General features: G+C 38.3%; 1 protein-coding gene across 1 annotated transcript in view; it reads left to right on the forward strand.

The window, feature by feature from the left end:
• Positions 1 to 307: 307 nt before the first annotated feature.
• Positions 308 to 22,847, forward strand: part of KCNH8 (potassium voltage-gated channel subfamily H member 8) — a 190,226-nt gene continuing 167,686 nt past the window's right edge. The window contains exon 1 of the mRNA XM_074575000.1: positions 308 to 383. Within this exon, the coding sequence (XP_074431101.1) occupies positions 308 to 383 (76 nt within the window). The remainder of the gene's footprint in view (positions 384 to 22,847) is intronic.

Consider the following 22,847-nt stretch of genomic DNA (forward strand, 5'->3'; position numbering starts at 1 on the left):
GCTGGCCGGGGGGCTCCGCACCTGTGCGCGGCGCTGGGCGGCCGCCCCGCCCGGCAGCCAGCGGCGGGGGCGGGAGCGCTCTGCTGTGCCGGGGCTGACGAGCGGGGGGCTCCCGGCGCCGGAGGCGGCGCGGCGGCATCCCCATCCTCCTCCTCCTCCTCCTCCCCCTCCCCCTCCCCCTCCCCATCCTTCTCTCCCTCCCTCCCTCCGCCTCCTCCCTCTCTTCCCCCAGGCGCCCTCTGCACTTTCTTCTCGAAACACCCTCGTAGGCAAACTTTGATGGGGAACCTCCAACCGCGCTGGAAAAATGCCGGTTATGAAGGGATTACTGGCACCCCAGAACACCTTCCTCGACACCATCGCCACCCGGTTTGACGGCACACGTGAGTCCGGGCTGGGGCAGCGGGCGTCGGCTTTGGGCGCCCGGAGAAGGAGATGCACGGGGGACACCGTGGGTATAGTGGGAGCCTCCTCTTCCCTCCCCTCCGCCCTCTGGGGGTTTCCTTGGTACCAGAAGCCGGTAGAGAGGAGGGGGAGGCGAGGGAGCTCCCAGCCTCTCCCGCTCTCCTGCCTGGCTTCTCCAAAGCTTTGCAGGTGAGGAGGGTTCTGGGTCCCCTCTCCTCCCGACCTCCCGTCCGGGGGGCTCCGGGAGGGCCGGGGCCAGGGCGAGCTGCCGCTGGAGCCAGGATTTCTGCAGGAAAGTTGTGCGCTGGGCTGGGGCTGGGGCTTCCCCTTCCTGCCCCGCGCCCCTGGCAGCCGAGACAAAGGCAGGCTTCAGAGCCCGGGCAGGGCTTTGGCAGGAGGTTTGGGGATTTTTTAATGTGTTTTTTTCATTACCCTCACCCCCGCTATTAAATCTCCCTAAAAGCTGAATTCCCGTAAATCGGGCTCAGCAGCTGTTGCAGGGTGTTAGCCGAGGGAGGAAGAAAGAGCCCCTTCAAGCGGCAGCGCGGCGCTGGCAGAGGCGTCCGGCTGCAGCACCATGGACAGGGACGGGGACCGGCCCCGCGCGGGTCCGGCAGCTCCGCGCCCCGCCGCGCACGGCTCCGCGCCCCGCGGCTCCCCCGGCAAGGCGCAGTCTTGAGCTGGCTCCTCTGGGCGAAGCTGGCTTGCTCCCCTACGGGAGTTCGGAGCTTGCCGTGGGTTCGTTGTTGCCCACATCCTGAGTTTTTGTGTCGTCTTTTAACGGGGCTTCCGCATATTAAAGAAAATAAAAGGAGGGTGGAGAGTGCAGACTTGGGGCAAAATGAACTCCCTTCCCTTTAATTCCCTTTAAAACCCTTTAAAACCACCCAGATATCCAAAGCAGAGGGAAAACAAACTCAGATTTGAGTTGCTGTCAGCCGTTTCTTGACTGAAAAGCTTGCAATCTAATGGGTTTGGTGTCTTCTCGATTATTTGTCTATTGGTATTTTCTCAATGGTTCAGTTAGTGTGTGATTGAGACAACTGAACCGTGACTACTGAATCAATAAGTTGTAAAATGTCAAGAAAATGATACAGTCACTGAGATCAATTGCAGAGAAGCACAGAACTGCGTTATAACTGCTCTGCTAGTCTGAGGATACATAGCTAATTATGATTCAGGGCTGTATGTAATTGATACTTCATTATAAAGCAATCCCTTTTAAGACTATTTAGATGTACCTTTAAATTCCTTCCACTACGGAACTCAAAGTCCTTTTCCCCTGCCCTCCACTCTAATTTGTATAAAGCATATGGGTTTTATTTACTGCATATTGAAGCATGCAGCTCTTACAGGAGTTTTGTGGCTGATGCTGTCATTTGCTAGAAAAGCAGTTCTTCCTTCCTTTGTGCTCAGGACCCTCCTCCTTTACAATGGCTTCCTTTCAAAGGATGGAGCACACAGCCTGCGAACTGTACACACAAACATTTAATGAATTTTATATTGTTCTTCAAAGATCCAATTTAGCAAGCAACACCAGTAATGACAGGAAGGTCTTTATTTAATAAACACTAGAAAAGTATCTAATCCCCTTGTTGTGAGTGACACCAGCAAACACATGTGGTAGAAAGTTTATTGCTTAGCAGAATTCTATAGCCAAATGTAGCTGCTTTTTTAAACTGAAAATTCTACTAACCTTCATGAAGTCGGCTGGGCCAACCTTTTCTTAAACAAGAAGAAACACACCCCAGTGTCTTACTTTGAAATCTCTGATGCTAACAAGTCATCTATTTTTTTCCTGGGATGTAATTGAAAAAGAATGTAATTAGGTATTTAAGTACCTCCAGAAAATACAGTATATTGTATTTTATTACAGGCAGTGAAATTTTTCTTTTTAGTTAGCTTTTCAGAATTTGGCTTTAATATTAAACAGGCCTATTCTGGAAGCCATCATTGCGTGACAATCAGCATGTGAAATATTCCCAGGAATTCACAAGGAAGACATTTATGAACTATGTAGTCTTGTATCTAACAAAACTTTGGAGGATTATACTATTCTATGGAAAACTGGTATCATGTGTCTTAATTTACAGAATAACATAATATCTCTTTTAGAATTTTAAAACAATGAATCAACTTAATGTTATCTGAAACAAAGTTATGTATATCAATCCGCATCATAATTCAATTTAAAATCTTCAGAAATAGCTCCTCTCTCTTGTTGCTTTGATAGCATTTTCCTTTAAAAAAGCTAAATTTAAATACAAAATTATTGCTTGTTTAACTGACAAAAAATTTTAAATAAAGAAGTACAATTTTGCAAAATGTGTATACATATCTGAGCATCAGGTAGAAACATTAAAGCAAATTTTCTTTTCATTTAAATTGTCCAGGAGGTATTCCTGAGGTTGTCCAGGTGGCTAAAGCTAGAAGTAATACTGATGGCTAATCCTTGCAGGAATCAGTCCCATGTCTTACTAGTTTTATAGGTGTTGCAATCTGTGAAAGGGATAGAACTGATACATGGCACTGGACCTGAGGCTGTGTTTCACAAACTATTTAGACCTCACACATGATGATATTTAAATGTTAAAATACAGTTTTGTGTCAAAGGGCTTTTTTTTTGGTTTTTGTTTTAACATAGTCTGTAGTTAACAGACCTCCTTTCATTTTAAGCCTCTGGGAAGGATATATTATGTTGTCATCAGTGATAGACTAATCCACCAATGCATCTTTAATCCAGAAGAGGGATAATTCTAATTCTGGGCAACAGTGCAAGAAGGGATTCCATTAGAAAATATGCTTTGCTTTCCATAGAACTTTGCAAAAATTCATTCATGTAAGTCTTTTAATTTCACTATTACAATGATTTGTGTCTAATTAGCAATTATAAATCACATTATGAAAAAATTGCATATCTCAAAAAAGCGCAGGTAACAACTGCTTTAACAGTTATTTCAGCTGCTCAGAATTCTCATGGTAAATATTTTGTATTGTTGTATGTGTGTTACACATACACATTCTTTACGTACGAAACCAGCAAATACATGCTAACCAAAGAGAATTAATGCTGGGGTGGCTCTTAGTTGTGCAGGAGATCCCAGAGATCCGCGAAGTTCTCTTTACCTGTGTTGCATATGTGGAAGAACAGCATTAAGGGTTTGCCTGTCTGGATTTCCACGACACAGCTCTTGGATCTGCCTATGTGCTATTATACCTTCACCTTCTTACAACTCTCAACTGTCTTTTGTGTTCCTGACCTCGTAGTTTAAGTCAATACTTTCTTGAAAGGCTTCTCCCCCTCACCACCCCCGATAACTAAGCACCAGCTCATCCAAACACTTTTTGCCCCCCCTCTGTTAGTGGTTTATGTGGTTATTGCTCATTCAGAAAACAAACGTACACATTTGCAAATTAGCAAGTTGTGGTTGGGTGTGGGGATTTATTTTGTTTGTTTGCTTTGGAATTTTCAAGACAAGATATTATTTTCAAGTGTGAAAAATATTTAAAATATTTAAAATATAAGCTTATAATTAACTCCCCCAAAATATTATGAAACTAAATGTCTTAAGTGAGTTAATTCACTTCAAGCTTTTGACTGGAAAATTTGTACACTTTTGCTTCTCATCCCTATTTATATTAGGAGAAGCATTCAGAAATGGTTGCATGGTAGAAAATTATGTTCCATTGCTTTATCATATATATATATAAAAATACATATTCTGTATGTACTGTTTATTTGTTCAAATAGATAAGTCCACACCAGATGTGGTTGTTTCTGCAAATTTGTGATACTTTCTCAGACAGCAAACCTAAAACAGATTCAGCAAATGGCCTCATTAATTTGTATTTTACGAAGTATGACAATTTTGTGTATGGTTATACTATAAAATGACAGCTGAAGTTCTATAATTATCTCTTGTGTCTATCAAATATGATCCATTTCCAAATTAAGTGTGTACTTCCACATCCTTATTAACAATCTTATATGATCAGTCTAATCTGCAGTTCAAACTGAGTTAATTCTTTCTTGCTCACTGTCAATGGTGATAATTTGATATTTCCCTATTTCTAGAGCAACTTCTACAGTGATTTGTTTCCCAATTTAAAACATGCTCAAGTATTAACAATGAGAACTTTGTACCTAAGCAGCAACTTTCATAACTTTTTTATTTTTTGTTGTCCTTACTGATCACATGGATTCAGTTTTCTAGTTGCTTTAGTTACCCCTGAAGGGTGATCAGAAGGTACCTGATGAGAACATACAGATTTGAGCATATCGAATTTGGTGTCAGCGTGCTTCCACTGGTCATGGGTATAACCAGGTTGTCTCTTTCATATAATCAGCAGTTGGTAAAGAACTGAAAGCCTTCATGTACAGTGATCTTCCCAGATTGCAGGGGCAGATAGCTTGCGTTCCTCCATGGCCACCTCCATCATTTGCTTTTCTGTCTCATGAACAAACTGGTGAGGTCTCCTAGGCTGAGCCAATCCATTAATGCTTTCTGCAACTTTGTTGTCAAATTCAGCGTCTCCTTCAGATTGGGTCCTATCCTCTCTAGACTAGTCAATGTGCTGCTTAGTCATAACATGGTTATCACAAGAACTTCAAAGGCATCAAAGCACTTCTTGGCTGCTGACGCTACTCAGCAGTTCTCCCCCAAATAGGCTTAAGGAGTTGCAACGGTGTCAGGTGTAGGGAAACAAGGGCTGAGCTTTCCAACGGGAGGATGCTATTGATCACACTCCCAGGATCAGAATGGTCCGCTTCTCAAAGACAAAAGCCTGTGACCAAAGAAAGGTGAAAGACTCAAACTATGATAAGCCCTGATCAATGTCAAAGAGGCTTCCAAGCAGTGACAGTGGAAAAGCTGGTGGCCCATCAAACTCTCCCTCTGAAGGAGTGGACGTGCAGTGAAGGTGGTCTAGTTCTTTCTGCTAGAGATGAAGTTAGTCAGCCAGAGGAAAATTTCCAAAGACTCAAATATAGTTGACTTTCTGTTCTGCAGGCTTATTTTGGCCTTTTGCTTATATACTTGGATTAGTAAATAATGTGTTGTTTTGAATGAATCATGTATTTGTCAATGCAAAAGTATACTGTCAACACAGGAAAAAATCTTGCTTGTTCTCAGCTCAGAGCACAAGAATGCAAACGCTTTCCTTTCTCTACTTGTCTCTGTAAGACGTGGCCTGTGTTGCAGCTCGCTGTAGCTCTGTTACTAAAAAAAGGCAAATGTGATTTTTGAATATAAACCAGGGGTCAGATGTTGGAATCTGTGTTGTGCTGTTGCTCTTCACTGGAAGTAAATGAGAGGCTAGATTAAGCAGCTACTTGAAAAATCTTTTCCTCTTCTTTCAGCACAAGTGTTGTTCAGGAGTCTAGAACCTCATAATTTGAGGTTGTTTTATTTGGATGATCTCTGCTTTCAGCAGCTACGGTAACTTCTGGTTCTACCTTGTGCTGAAGTTGGACCTGAAAGACAGAATTGGTGGAGTTCAGAGGCATCTTAAGACCACATTTCTTAACTAATTGTTGAGTTCTGGTCCTAAGGATCTGGTTCAAGGAAAAAAAAAAAGCGTGCAGGTGCCATTTTTAATATCCAATCACTGGATTATTCTTTAAAATAACCAAAAATTGCCATTATTGTATGTTTTATTCAGAGAGCATGTTATTGCTAGAGAAAATACTGGTGTATTTGAGTTGTCAAGTGGTGTTCCCTTATTTTTTGCTAGACAGAAAGAAGTTGGAATGATAATCTTTCAGCGCATCCATTCAGAAGGCTATGTAATTCATCAAGCACACTGCTTTTAAGTCTGAGGTTCCAGGTTAATGCTTATAAATGTAAAACGAGCTCAGTAACACACACTGTTATTTCAGAAGTAAACTCTGTATTTGAATTCAAGATGAGCATGTGAAATTTAAGACTGAAAAAGAGTCATTAAATAAGCGATATATTTTTTTTCTGAATAATACAAGAATATTGTCCTCAGTATTGTTTCTGGGTAGAATTTTATATGTGAGCCTAAGAAACCTGATGCTCAGTACAGTGATGAAAACAAATCTGTATACTTGAAGTGAATGAATATGTACTTTGTCAATGGATTACAGAAGAAACTCTTTAGAGGGTTTCTAAATCTTACATGATTATCAGGATTCCCACTAGAGATGTTCTGTAAATGTACTCTCTTTTTCTTCTCCAAATGTATGATACTATTTTCTTCCCTGATAAAATTTCAACAAGTAAATAGGTTTGCTCTGAAAATAGACTTATCTTATTGTTATCAATGCATATACACATTCAACTTCTATTTTATCCTGGTTTTATTTTGTTTATGCAGGTAGCAATTTTATACGTATTCCCAGTCTTTTTGTATGCAAAGAAAACATGCTCAGAGTATTGTTCAGAGCAACAGAACAGTAGAAACACAACAAAAACACTGCCTAAAGTACATGTAGAATTGTAAGCAAATATATATACATGAATATATTACAATAGATCAGGAAAGGTATGGGTTTACAGAGGATTAACTACCATTAGTCCTATTCCAATGTAACGTGCTTTTGAAAGAAAAGTAAGTGGCGTGTATTACATCAGCTGTAGCCTGGAAAAGGTGAACACAGGCAATTGCTACGGTAGTTCTGCATTTTCACAAGTTAGCTTACCTTACCTTGTGTTAAAGTGACTAGAAGTAAGGAACAACCTGCTCCCAAAGTAATGTTGTTTCCTGCCCACTCAATCTAAAAATAAATAAATACGAAGGAAACAAAAAAGAAAGGGGGGAGGGATAAAGAAACAAACAAAGCATTCTCAAACTGCAGATGGGAGAGAGACTTTCTCAACAGTGAGAAAAGTCGTCTTTTGGAGTTTCTCTTGCCAAGTGTTTCTAGCTCCTTCTGTTTTCCGGGACTGATAATAGTATTCAAAGGCTTTGGAACAGGTGTTGTTCTTAAAATACTAGCATATTGAACATTGAACTTGACATTAAATATCTTCTGAGCATCCCTAAAGCTTAATGCTTGGCTGTCAATCATTTCAAGGACAGCTGAAGACAATTGCGTTACGGAGAAACACCTCCTCTTCCCTGTTGATCTGAAATGCAGGACTTGTTTTAAGAAATGTGGTCCACTATCTTAAGATTACAATGATTTGCCCCTTTTCAAGGAAGGGTGGTTTGTTTGTTGTTGGATTTTTGTTTGGTTGTGTTTTGTTCTTTTTTTTTCTCTCCTCACGAGTCATCTATTCTATTTTCAGTGGCTGCTTAAAACTAGGTCTAGAGCTTTCTGATCCCCTGAGAGAATACATAGGTTGATTCAGTTGTCCCTGGGTCTTCAAGAGACGCTTTGCAGCAGAACATATTTTTGAGAGTTCATGGCCAGTTTAATTAATTTCCATTAATGTTTTTAATCAGATTATATAAAAAGCATTCAGAATTCTGATGTATCCGATCATTAAAGCAGCACTGCTTCTTTATGAAGATCAGTGAACTCTGATAGGAACGCACTTATGTGTAAAGAAGAAAGCAAATAAGCAGTAATGAGGATTGTCTAAGGAACTGTCCTAAAAGACTTCGAAAATGTTCCCTCGCACATGGAATGAAGGAGGTAACTGGTTCTGTAGCTGAGTTTGTCCATCTTTGAGAAATTAGGAAAAGCGCTGAAAATACAAGTAAACCAACTGCCATTACCATCCAGGTTTTTCCACAGAATTTTGCACTGGCAAAGTGTCAACATGTAAAGTCATTTTTTTTTGGTCAAAATGAAAGAAAATAAAGCCCAAATTAAAAAATTTGGCCTAACTCGACTTTCAGTGAAGCAAATATGAAATTTATTCCTGCTATCATCAAAGGTTTGACTTCAGTGAGAACAGAAGCATTCAGGTGCAACTTTTACCATGATGTTTTAGAATTTTGCAAATCCCTGCAACAACTTTTAACATTTTTGCAACTAAAGTCTGTCTTTCTTAGAACTACTGTAGATGTACCCTGCTGAGCTCATTAGAATTGTATCAGTATCTTATTTAGGTAAATGAATGAGGAGTCTGGACCAGGACCTTAAATGACCTTTCTAAACAGTGCCTTAACTTTTCCTATTTTTTCTAGTAAAGGTATTCCAAAAATACTGATGCACTAAGTACAAAAGCTTTTCCTTAGTACCAAGCACAAAACAGAAATGCAACAAACTTGTTTCTGTTTCAGGAAATACAAATTTATATACTGTTAAGAAGAAAACATGAAATATCAGGAAATTATCTCCTTTAGAATTCACAGTATTTGACAAATAGTTAAAAGGAGTTAATTTTTAACAGAGAAAATTATTTATATAGGAAAAAAAGAAAATTTGTTGTCACAAAATGATTTATTTTTTTGCATTGAGTCTGGCTTAGACCTTTCTTGTGTCAAAAGAAGAGATGGAAGCAAAACAACTGTGACACAATCTAACTAGAATTTTCTTTAATAAAGACATTTAATTTATCATGACTATTTAATTTTACCATAAAGAAAAAAAAATGTGAGAGATCTTGCTTACAGTAAAAGAATTAAATGTTAGTATTTGGATGTATTACCTTTGGGGAGACGTAGGCGGTTTTGAGGTATTATTATACAAAGCTGTAATTGTTCCCTTTTGAAGAGAAAACAGCCTCCAGTGTGCAGCACTGAATTCATTTTTTCTCTAGGCATTACTTCTGACTGCTAGAAGTCCACATTCCAGCTCTTAGGACTTTTAAGGGTTGAAAGTTGCCAGTGTTATTTTGCACTTTCTTCAATTTGAGTCTATCGAAATAAAGAAAGATTAATGTGGACCTGAAAGTCATTACTACAGCTTTTTTTGGGTGCCCTTTTCTTTTTGCCCTCCATCTCCCTCAACAGCTTGTTATCATATGTGACTAGACATCTTATTCCAAATGTATGAAAGAGAACTCTAGGCTGGTTATTTTGTCATTTATTTGATTTCTAGAATGACAAAGTTGTCCTCAGACAAATAGCTTGATTTTTTTTTTTCTTTTTTTCCTAAATGTCAGATATCTCTTGTGATAAGAAGAGTATGTTTTTGCATAAATTGTGCCCTTCCTCACATTTTGGAATTAACAATGATAAAAAATATAATTGGAATGCTGTATTATTTTAGAGGAAAATATCTTTGTAGGGAAAAGAAACTTTGTAGAAGATCAAATATCTTCCTCAGTGATTAAAAGAACTTAAATAAAACAATAATAATTACAGTATACCAGCAATAAGTTGATTTTTTTTTTTTTTTGTGACCCAGATGAAAATACACAATAATTTAATCTGGGGTTTTTTTTGAATATATGGCTTAAGCTTGTGAGATAAGACAGTCTTTGGATTTACTAAACTGGATTCTTTCTTTATTGAGTTGAAAGATCTTGAGACCAGGAGTTTGGACTTGTTATTTTCTCTTTTCCACTTCCGGAACAGCAGGAAGAAGCATGCATCTTGTGAAACCTGTAGTTATAGAGCCATGTGTTAGGTATTTAAATAATTAAAAGTTCAATATAGAAAAGTATAGTTAATTAATATTAATGGAAGAAAGTGAGCTACACATTTGCCAAGAATAAGGAAAATTAACAGGATCACTGATTTTCAGAGGAAAATATACAGCTATAGGTTGTGGCTGTTTCAGTGCTGTAGTAATTGGGTGACAGCGTGGGAGGAAAAAGGTGAGAGAATAGTGCAGTTAGTATATTTTGGAGGCTACTCAAAGTCTTATTGTAAACTAGTGTTTGTGTTTTTAAAACATATTGTGACTTTAATGGCCCTGTTTGCAGCACAGCTGTGCTACGGTATGACCAAATTGTCTTCTCAGTCATGCTCAAGAGCTGCCTCTGTGCTGGAAACAGAAAGCAGGATGCATTAGACATCCTGAATCTCTTTATCACCTTTTTGTATTCTTACAAGAATATTTACCTAAACTTGTTTGTTTGTTTTTAAACTAGACTTGTGTGAGATTTTTAGAATTCATCAGTAGAGCAGCTCTGCTGATACCGCCTTGCAGACAATGCATCTGAGAGTGGTTAGAGCACAGCACGCTCCATGGATCTGTTACCAACAAATTTGGAACTAGGCAGACTAGTACCACCTTGAGTCCTTCTCTAAATAAAAGGGTGGTAGGTTTGGCTACTTCACCTCAGTTATGTGAACTCACTGCAGGGCAGTATGAGACAAAAGATGGAGGATTCATCCTCTCCACACTCACAGGTGTGAAGATTGTGCCTACTTCCAGATTTTCTTCTGCTGGGTGCGGGTTTGCGCCCAACTATTTCCAATAGCTTTGATATCCCTATGAGAGCTTGTAATTTTTTGCTGTTTAAAGCTGATTTTTTGTCATCAAATTCATTAGCAATTACAGATAATTATTTGTTAACTCATTTTCTTGTCTGCAGCCAGTAACCATAAGTGACGTGTGAATTTTGAAAAAGCAGGCTATTCTCCTTTAAGATCTTTTAAAAGCCTTAAGATAAACAGATTATAAGTGACCTTAAATGCAAAATTGATTTTTTTTTCAAGTTTTATTTACCATATGAACTGAAGCGGTGATCAATTTTCAGAGGGAAGTGGTAGTCTTATGCAGTAAAATGTACGAGAAATCTTCAGCCAAGAAAGACAAAAGGAGGGAGCAGCTGTGAATAAGCAGTGATTGACTGATGGGATCACTGAGTGAGCAGCAGGTAGTCCTTTGGAATGAACTAAATGGCAGTAGCACTGTGGGAAGCTTCACTTCGGTGCAGAATACGGCCAGGGAAATGTTACCATGAATGAGTGTAGTTACAAGAGGATTAAAAGCACTGTCTTCTCTCTTCTCTGAGAACAAATTACCTGTGGCCTGGTCCTACCCAGCACTTGGTGGAAAGCCATCTGGCAGTCTTGGGTGTCATAGGCCAACGTGTCTTCATTATCTTCTTGGTGAATGTTTAGCCACTAAAAACAATGAATTAAAGTCTTCGTTTCATCATATTGTAACTTCTAGCTGGTTGGTATGGGGGAAGGAAACAACAAAAAGTAGGTTAGGTAGCTGACCTGATGAAACAGCACAGTAAGAATTTATTATAGCAACTTGGTTTTGCTTTATTTTTTTAAAATTTTACTTTTTTTTTATAAGGGACCACTTTTATAAATGACTACTTTTATAGAGAGAATGAGGAACCAGGGGTGGGTTTGTTTCTTTTTGTTTATCTGATTTTAGTTTTTTTCTGTGCGGATGACTGGATAGCACATGATCTTATTTTTCATAAACTTGCTTATAGTATGTCTGGAAGCCTGCTGTGGTTTTCATGTTTGCCGTCTCTGTCCTGCCCCTCTCCCAGAACTTCCCACTCCTACTGTCCGTGTGGATTGGGTCTGACCAAACATCTGCTCAGCAGCTACAGGTTGCGTCCCGGCAGTGAACGGTCCCAGCTTAACTCCACGCGTGCAGCTGGGAATTACAGCAATTCAGTGCTGCTTCCCACGGCAGCTGATCAATCCCCGCAGCGGAGGCAGCGATCAGCAAAAGTCAGGATGGACAGGTGGAAGTTACTGCAGACATTTAAACTCATTAGTCATAATTCTTATACAAATAAAACAGGCAGCAGTGGAGCTGTTTTCATACTGCTATAAGCAGGATGCAGATGGGGACTTGGGGTTTTCGTTCCAATTACGACTCAGTGCTAATAAGCGAAGCAGATAGTGGAAGCAGTAACTCTTGGAGAAACGCACAGAGACTTTGTTGCCTGTCTCCATTTGGAGCTATCTGAATTGCTCTTTTTCCCCAGCTTTTGCCCTAACTAAACAAAATATTATGTATCAGAGATGTGCTTCCTTTTGACCCCAGCAGTATCTTCAGAAAAGCAATTATCTATCTGGACCTTCCAACACTTTGTATTTCAGTTATGTTTATAATTACAGAAACATATATGCAGGTCATAACCTGCTTTAATAACAAGAGAAAGGGTCCTTGTAGTGAATAATTTTAACATTACTGATTTCTGCTGTCTCTTTTGTGGGTTTGTTTTTTAAACATAAGTAATCATAATCTGATATGCTATTATTCTCACCTGAAATATAACGAATTACTGAAGTAAGAACTTTATCTAAATAGGTATGATCACTCACAGAAATCACAAGACAAGGAAAAGATTTCTTCCAATGCAGACAACAGTCAGAGGGGGGAAAAGGAAAAACAGCCACTGTATGCATCATTAAGTAAGGGACAAAGCATAGGTAAATTGTCCAACTGACAGTCTCACAAGTGAATAGCACAAGGAGTGTCTCTTCCAGGAAAGCAGGAGACCAAGTTCAGGGAATTATTAGTCACCTAAATAAATAAATAACCTGGAACTATAGTCATTCATTCACCCTTTACCCTTATTCTGCTTTTTAAAACACATTTCCCTTCTATGAATTCTTTGTAGGCAGGGTCTTCCCACTGAAAGGAAGAAAGACAAAGGCCAGAAAGCCCAACAACAGAAATACTGTATGACCCACACCATGATGGATAGATCTTAATAAGCTGAGTTTTGGGAGACGAGTGAAATAATTGCAAGTAAAGCTAAGAGGTTAGAATTAATTGGGGGGGTTACAGTAGGTTTTTTCCCCAGCCTGGTGTGGCTGATGCGTCATTTTATACGAATTGTCATTGAAAAAAAATACTTCCAGGGGTACAATTAAAGGTTATGAGACATCTTCTGCCACCTTTACACATTCTGTTCTATGTTGGTATGACTTTCTAAGACGAGTGTGAATGAAGAGAGGGAAAGAGTTTTTCATATTTATAGCATGAAGGTATTGTCTCCTAACCTTTTTATGCTCAGAAGTCCATAAAATTGATTGCTCATGTTTAATTAAAATGTACGTAGTAAATTTTCTAATGAAAATATTTTTTCTGAAGTGAAGTTAATGAGAAAGAATCTTTGTAATAGTGTTTCTTAGTTTGAGAGTTGCTCTTTTTCTGGCTATTAAACTTTAACATATTGCTATGCAGAGCACAGTGATTTTATTTCATCTGTTTTAATGCTCAGAGTATTGTTGCAGTTTGCCTAGCACTTGAATGTTTTGGTGTTCATTTATCATCATTAATTCGTGGCTTCCAGGGAAAGATTCCGAATGGCGCAATAAACTAGATATAATAACAGAATAGTTTGCTCTTGAAAGCAGGTGCTTCCTGATAGCTTTTCAGGCTTGGCAAGCAAAGTTTGTGGCAGTAGAACACTGCAGTGAGTGTTCTGATAGCTTGTTATGAAAAAAAACCCCAACACCCTGTTGACAGACCTCACCAGTATCTTCTTTGGTACATGAGACAATGCCATCCTGGGCCATGTGAATGGAGTATCTCTCGGGCTGGGGATGCCAAATGGGAAATGCTCTTCAGCCAGACTCGGTCCAACTGCGTGACATGCTGTTCTGCTGCAGGGAAGCACCAATGCCTCTCTTGTTCCAGGAACCCATGTGCCAGTTAGTCTGTGATTAGCAGATCAAATATCAGGGCTGGCAGCTACATATACGATGTGGGCACCTGACAGGCGCTGAAGTACGGCGCTGTGTGATATTCAGGCCTGTGTGCTGGGATTATGACGCAAGAGACAAGAGCTGCTCTCTGTATTATCAAGGCAAAATAATCCTCAGAAATAAAACAAATTGTATCCATAGATATTCTATTGCTTTCCGACAGTACTGCTACTCCACACTAAGGGCTATGTTTGTCATCGTTGTTAAAGTCCCAGTGCTTCCTGAATGAATTTATACTTGCACTTATAATCAAGCATATGGCGTTACTATGGAAAACAAAACCAAAAATACTCCTGTGGTTCTGAACCAAAACATTTATCTTCAGTTTTCGATTATCTGAAATTTTGGATCAATTCTGCAATTTTATCAGGTTTTAAGCTTACAGAGTGATTTTCAGAAGCCTTTTTTATTTTGTTACTTAGGAAAGGTCATGCTGATTAAAATAGTTTCGGGATCTCTAGTAGCATCTAAGTAGTTCAGTTGCTCCAGTGTAGTGGTAGAAGACTTGGTAATTGTAACAGCAGCGAAATGGAGAAGCTAGAAGAATGAGGGATATCTCTTATTTCCACAAGTGCATACTACTACCAGAGTAACAGATATGCGACTTCCACGACCAAAAGCCACCCTTGCACCATATCTGTCCCATTCTTGCCTTGAAATGGGTGTATTTCACACCCATGATTCTTTGTGTAGGATAGTTACTTCAAGTGAATGGGTTATTGAATCTGAGAAGTGTGTTTCCATCCTTACCCTATATTTCCAAAATTACTCTCATAAAAAGCTATCCTAACAAGACCAGGCTAGCAGAAAACATTAAACTTAGCTTAAATTATGCTGGTGACCAACCTGAAGGAACAAAGCACAGAACTAGATAGGCTGGGTCACAGAAACTCATCCTGCATTAGAAACAGAAAATATCTCTCTCTTTCTAATCTTGGAATGTTCTCAATCACAGACTTAGAAGAAATGAAGAGGATTTTTCACGACAAGGGATTTGTAACAACCTACACTATGATGAAACAGCACGTCTATAAAGAGGAATTCTATCTTTACCTGCATCACGTCTTTCACTAACATTAATGCTCAGTCAGCAAAACAAGAACTTTTCATATAAATGTTGTCTTAAATATCCAGTAGAAAAAAATGTTTCTATAAAAATGTACTCCCTACTTTCCAAAAAATTCTTCTAATGCAGCTTTCAGACCAAAAATAAAAAGAAAATGACTTAAAAGTTTAAAAAGAAAAGAAACCCCAAAACTAAAAGAGAACCCAAACAAGCTTAACACCTGTAAAAATGTGGCAGTAATTAATTTCTGCATTTTATCACATTGACATGTTTGTTATGTCATAGCTTCAGGATTGTTCTCATTGCTCGGTTGTGTTCTAGCTCACTTTGTGAAGCATCAGGTGCGCATGAGGATTCAACAGTAGGTTTTACTGGTATTGACTCCATTTTCTGAGGCACAGCTGAGTTTGTTTTCGGTCCACTGAAAACAAAAATATGATTACTTTAAGGTGTCACGGTGTGTCTTCCTGTTTTCTGAATCATCAAGACTAGAACCTCCTAGCACGTTAGCCGTATGCACTTATTTAATTTATTCCTTCAAGGTAGTATCTTTTGTGGTTCCTTCCACTCAGACTTGGCACCAGCAGCCCAACCTGCCTTTTTCCCAAGACGGTTCTTGACTCAGCTCAGCTCAGTTGGAAAATTCCTTTTGCTGAGTATGAGTGGGCTGTCCTCAAAACGTGGGGAGGTTTGGTTGCTTACTGTTCACCAGGCTAACTGCTTAAGTTGGCTTTTTATTTCCACGAATAATGCACAGGTTTCATAGATGTCTCATTGGAACTACAGTGCTAGCCCGAGTTCTTCTCCATAACTGGAATATAAACTAGTGATGAGAAATATGAACCTTTAGACCCTAGCCCTGAACTGGTCACTTTTAATAAGCAGTGGTATTTAATCAAAGGGGCATCTAGAAAGTTTCTTTGTATAATCCTTTGTTTTTAACTAATATTTTTTGGTGCTTAATTTCACAAAGTGTTGAAAGTCTAGCATTTAAAATTTGTTAAAGTATCGGATACAGAAATCTCTCTCAGCTCTTGCAAGTATGCGAAAGGGGAAACAAGTGATTTTGTGTGCCAATGAACCAATGAAGCCCTGTTTCCTCTTGCGGTTGAGCTCCTACATGAATTTTCTGAAATCCAATAAAGCCAAGCTGACACTGAAGCTTTGTGAAAACAGGGCATGAATAATTTCTCTCCTGGATGTTTTATGAAGCTTATAGCATCTCAGCACCCTTCAGACCTCTTCTCTCCAGTTAAGTGTTGGTGAAAACAGGCAGGGGATTTAGTATTGAGAAGGGAAAAGTTGGGGGGAGGACTCAGATGTGCATGGGGAACACATTCATTTATGCTCCGTTTGCTTTATTACAAAAAGCAACAACAGGTTAAATCATTCTTGAGAGATGCAGCAAGCATGGGCAATCAACAGAAGTTTAAGTACCTCCCTTTATAACACTCTGAAATAGACACTTAACTGACCGCGTTGATGCTTTCTGAGTTCAGATGTATTTCAGTATCCTAAAAGAAATGCATGATACAGTAATTCTGAATCTGTTGCTGTGGGTGAAGAAACGACTCAGTTGAAATGCTGAGAAGATGTATAGTAGTCATATGTGCTAGTTGTCCTTCTTGCTTTTTTAGATATGAGCCTCTTCTCAGAACTGCCTTCCTCCCTTTTAGCTAACAAATTTTGCAGTCAGTGCCCCTCTCACTAATGTGAGTAGAAAGACTGAAGATGGGTTTTGTGTCAATTGGATATTTGGGACTGGGCTTTGAGTGATTCACTTGATTCACTTCCCTGATGAAAGAAGCTCTGAAAGGTATGATGAACTTGGCACGGTTTTTTTTCCCCTTAACCATTTTTTGTTATTTACAGAATGGAGAAGGGGAAATTGCTTTTCTCTCTTTTGACTGCAGAGGGAATCTTGCATTCCTAATCTTTAGCGCTTCTTGCATGCGCTTTAATTAAAAGTCTAAAATAGACTGTATAACTATCCTTCATAACTGCATAAAACTTATGATAAGATTCTCTGAATAGGTCCTCTGAAATCTCTCACATCTGGAAATAGCGGAACTAGTTATTTTTGAGAGTTACCTTTTTTTCTGTTTTTATGGAAGGATCTCGTATAACACCATCAGAATTATGCCTCTTTCTCTTAATAGGACTAATGCAGAGAGTGAAAGAGTGGTCAAAAGCAAGGCCACTTTGTGTTTTTTCTTGCATTTTTTTCCAAGCATCTGCCTGAAGCAGATGGAACTGCTAATTTCATCAATAGAACGTACTGCCTAAGTTAACCGGAATAATTTATTTGTTTGAAACAGTTTAGAAATAAATTACACTTAAGTTATCTAGCAATGTTCATTTTTACACAGTTTCAGCTAAATCATGTATTAGCACACAAAATGAAACAGCTGGGAATAGCTATGACACTTGAGAAAGGAGCCAAATTTGTATACATAAATTTAACCCATCTGGGTATGATGGCTTTTTTAAGTACATGTGATATAGGTAGCAGTCTCAATATGCACATAATGCATTTGTTGATCGTTAAACCATGACTGGAGTTATTTAATTTTCAGTTATTTAATGCCTTTAGTATTGCTGAATAAAGTTTTCTTTTTGCCCAAAAGTATGAATTTAACTGGTTTAGTTATGGGGGTTATAGTCTGGTTCCTGTTCATATATTTTTTTTTTAAATACTAAAATAACTGCTAATCTAATGACCAGTGAATTGCACTTTGTAAGATAGTTCTAATCATTCATGCAATCTTTGGTGAGTTATTCCCATGAAAACCATTTCTTCCTAAAATAGCAACACTATCTGGCATGCAGTGTCAGAACATCATGTACTTAGTACAATCTCAGTTTTCTACACAATGTTAAAAGTGCTATCAAAGTAGTTTCCACATAAACTGAACCACCTTGTATACCATTAAATATTTTAAAATAGTTTTATCCACTGTTAGGAAAAGCTATGTAGTTATATCATGCATTTATAACATAAAAATCAGCATAACAAAAATACTTGTTAATATTATAAAGATGTGCGTTCCAATTTTTCCTTCAGAATTGATGATTGTAGAATGTCAGAGATTTGTTAATAGGGAGTAAAATTAGGAGAGTTTTACTGGCTTGGCCTGTATTTATACTTCCGTGTGTGGAAATTGGGTGATAAAGAACAAGCCCTCCTGACAGTTCTCAAAACACAGGTACAAAATTAGTTTATAGATAATCATCCATCTCTGATGAGTCAGCAAGCAATTTATCATAGAATCATAGGGTTGGAAGGGACAACTTGGAGTGCATTATTTTTTATCAGTGACTTCATTTTTTGTGAATATTCACCTGTAATTTTCAGATAAGTCTAAGGAATGAAGTTGATTTTTAATTAAACTTTGAAAATTCTGGAGGATCGAATGTTTCAGTGCCTTGATTATGAACGCACTTCCTAAATGAATTGCCAGACATGGGAAAGGGACAGGCAGCTCCAGATGGTGTTTTCACCATCTGAAGTGTCCATCTCTCCAGTCATTAGAGAAGGGAAGTAAGGAACAAATGCCTGAAATTTGATGGGGGGAAAAAAGGGAGCATAAGTGGCCTTTTCTCCCTGTGACTAAATGGCCATACAGGAGGGTAGCTGTGAAGTTAAGTCACTGAAGAATAATGATCTTTAAAAAACAAAGCAAAACAATCCCAAAAAACCCTATCCGTTTATTTATATATAAATATTACAGCAAGTTTTAACTGCTGCAGTGATAACATTTGAAAACAGTTCAAAGATAACATGCTGTTTCAGACAAACCATGTTAGTATTGATATTTGAATGTAAATCTACAGGTTATACTAATCATCACCAGAAGTTTACATCTGCGGAGCAATGTATTGAAAGCTGTTGGCCAAATTAAAACTGGGGACAGTATTTCACAGGGTTGCACTGATTTTACGCTCTTAATGAAGCTGAATTGAAAATTAAACCCCCATTATTGCCCTTGCCTTTCAGGGCAGAGATAGCTAAATAGAATAGGTGTAGAGAGAGATGAACATAGGAAGCTGCACACCGCAGGTTACAAGGAAACGTAAGTGGGTCATGAGCGATTGGGTTGTTACCATTTACCTCGTGTTAGTTTGTAATCCCGCAGGCCGTTGGGAGATTACAGTGGAACAGAGCAGTCCTGTAACAATGCTTCACATCATATTAGTCAGGAAAGAAACCTCTTTTCCCAGAAAAACAGAAGGAGCACTGGGCACCCACCAAAGCGTATCCCTTTTCAGAGTGAGCCCTGTCAGGTTTGAAATACCACTTGCTTGTCACTGCACACTCTGCATCACAGTTCCTCAGGAACTTGCAAGCCCAGCCTTCGAAAAGGTAAGAGAGCTTAAAATGTAGCTCCCCAGATAAGGTCTTTCCCAGCTAGAATATTTTCCATGGGATTGTCATCCTCTTCTCTCTTGATATTGCTTGCAGCTGCACGGGTGTTTCATTTTATATTGTGAAAATACATGGCCAGTAGGTTCATAGGAAGTATTTGATGTCTGTGTTTTGTAATGTTATTATTACCTTAATTAAAATTAACTTACATCATGTCTGTTAATGAGTTTGCATTAAAGACTGAGGTGTGGTCTGAATAGGTCTCCTATACATCCTTTAATTTAGACAAAAGTTTTATTGTGTGAGCACTGTGTCTGTAGGGTGTTTCGCGTGCCCTGTATGCGTTGCACCAACCAAGGTGACCTGCCATGTCCATACAGTCTGCAAGGGAGTCAGAGTGGGCATGGAGACCTGGTACGGCAGGTGCTCATCAGGCCTTGAATGGCAGGAAGCATTGGCACGACTGCCTGTGATGTCGTGTAGCAGCATATCAAATTAAATCCAGTGAGACCAGAGTAATATGCACAGGAGACTGCATGTTTTCTGAAGGTGGTAATCCAAATGTTGCACTAATGATCTATCCATCAGTAAAGATTTTGTCCATGATCTCTGGATGTCCCGTGGTCCTGCTAGCCATCTGCGCCTTCAGAAGTAAGCTCCAACTGTTGTTCAGTTAGCACATCCACTATTCTTGCTTAGGGAGAACTTAATAGGTTACCTGTTGATAAAAAAGCTTATTCAACGCTACTGATTCCCAGCTCCTCATGGGCTGGGGTTTAGGCTCTTCCCTTCTATTGAGCTATATGAGTTTGTCCAAGCCCACTCTTAAAGTGTTTGTGTATAAATCATGTGAATGGTGGAGCTGGAAGCCTTTGTCTTAATACATTCTTTAAGAATTCACCAAAAAGGTCTTTAAAACACATAAAAATAAGCTTTTATGTAATCTTACCAAGAAAAATATCTTTTGAATTGTAAAGGAAATAATTATTTCATGGTGATAAATTTTAGAAGTTCACATTTATTTAAATCTTAACCTTTAAACCCTATGAGGAAGCATAAGTATCCACAGGACACTGCAGCAACAGCTTATTGTTCAGACAGAAATATTTCAAAAACTCCTATGCCCATGTGCAGCAAGAAAAATACGTATTAAAGTCAGATTTCTATTTGCAAGGCAGTAGGAGGAAATACCTATTTATTTTTTTTTTAAAACACAATACTATAAGCCTTGTTTGCTATCCATTTTTAATAATAGGCTTTCATGTTAAGTGTTGCTATTTCTGCTGTTTCTTGGGCAATTTCATACAGACTTTCAGATCCGGATGTGCCATAAATATCACAGTATAAATAATCTGTCATTATACAGACATTTCATAAATAATGCATAGCTGTGACATGAATGAGCATGCATAACTTGCAAGGTAACCTTTTGAAACATTGATAAACATATGCAACAAAAATTTGTAAAAATTATTCCCATCTTTGCAACACCTACACACTGACTTAGTAAGGAGACAAAATGGAAGTTTTAATACGCAGAAACAAAAGAATATTCTCAGACATTGTTAGTTGTAAATGCAGACCGTAATTGTAGTTGTTCTTTCAATCTGTTGGGATGCTAGGTGAGAATCTAACTACACTACTAGTAAATCAACTTACGGAAAAAATTGATATATGTCCTTCTTCTGAAGATCACACTGTTGACTAGCAACGCTTTGTGCAATATTCTACGCAAACTTTTTTGGGGTGTGTTATTGCCAGATGATGCACATATCAAAATGATAAAAATAGCACTTAAAAAGAATGATTCTGCTCAAATACTGATTTAAAATGCAACTAAATTGTTTCTTACTGTTATTGATTTATCATAGAAGGTCATTTTCATTTGTTTTGTGAGTATGAATCCTGAGTACTTCTTTGTCACTATTTAGATTTAAGTATATTTTACATGGAGAACTTCTTATTAAAAAAAAATTCCTTTGCCTGTTATCCCTTCCAGTGATATTATGTTCCATTTGCTTCTGAAATTCTGTAGAAGGTTTTCTCCCTGAAAACTTGTTGATAGTTTCAGTAATTTATCTTCGTGTTTGCATTTTTGTTTTAAACAATACATCATGTAAAACAACACAAACTAGAGGCAGAGGCAAAACTGTGTGGGACATTATTATAAAAAACACAGGCAGGGGAAAATAAGGCAAGGTATCTAGAATAGATACTGTAGAATTAAGGAAAAATAACAATGGATAGAAGAAAAGGCAGAGATCATGAGGTATGGGAACTGCCATGCCACATGCCTATTTTTAGTGTGTATTGCTACTTGTGTGTAATGTTTACTCTGATTAAATCTACATGTACTATCACATATTTATAAAGACATTTTCCCTTTGTTGACCAGCCATTTCACATCTTAATTTTACTTTTTAATTTTAACTAGGAATAATGGAATTGGAAAGGTGGATTACACTACAGTCAAAAAAAGATCCCAGAAAATATAGTTGAAAATCTCGCACAAAGCTGTGAGTCAAGTTTTCCTAAATATCACATAGGAATATGTCTTAGAGTTTTTTCGTCCTGTTAAATGACACGGAGAAAACTGATTTTAGTAGAGAACCAAAAAAAAATGTTTAAATATCTTGCAGCATGCATGTCCTTAAGGAGGCAGGTATTCAATCACCTGCAGTTACCTCCAAATGATGCCATGTCTAATTTATGATATACTACTGCTGAAAACCAGGATTGTGATATACTTTTTGCTTTAATGATGTGCAAGGCTCCAAATGCTCCAACTGTTTATCACTACACAATCATTCCTGTTTATTGTCATTTGTGTCTTTATACGGGGTAGGTAAGACATGCTTTTGGAAATTAAAGCACCTTCTGCTTCTCTCTACAGTGAGATTATCCATTTAGCTTAATTATAGTGTAGAAAAAACGTTACAAAGATATTCTATTTATTAAGAGTTTTTCAATGCTGAAAGGAGTAACAAGAACGAGCAATAGAGCAAAATTACCCTTCTAACTGTTTCCAAAAACTGCAGTTAAAAAATATCCAGAGTTACACGTGCTTCTTGAATATAGCAATGTTTCCTCTACCAGACAGTGCTATGTGTGGTAAATGCGGGGAAAAATCATCTGGGATTGATTGCATTGAAAAGCATAGTAAAATCCTGCGTTTTTAGAAAACAAAGTGGGGCTCTGATTACTTTGCCAGAGCACACATCCTTTGCCTATACTCTGCGTCCCATTGCTGGTTTTCAAATTCGGTTCAGCGATTTGGTTCCTTTGATAAGCGGCCTTATTATCAGCACTGACTTCTCTCACAAAGTTGTTTTTCTTTTTGTTCTGCTTTATCATCACACCAAGCATCTTCCCACTCATCTGTCCGTAGGGATACTTAGAACGGGTTTCTGTATGTATTTCAGATCCCAAGGGATCTAAGGACATCTTAGGAATGAAAAAATCACATTTCTTGTGATTAAATTGCTTTTCTAAGTCCTGATTTAAGAAAGG

Source organism: Larus michahellis, chromosome 2, assembly GCF_964199755.1.
Source record: "Larus michahellis chromosome 2, bLarMic1.1, whole genome shotgun sequence".
Taxonomy (NCBI): Eukaryota; Metazoa; Chordata; class Aves; order Charadriiformes; family Laridae; genus Larus; species Larus michahellis.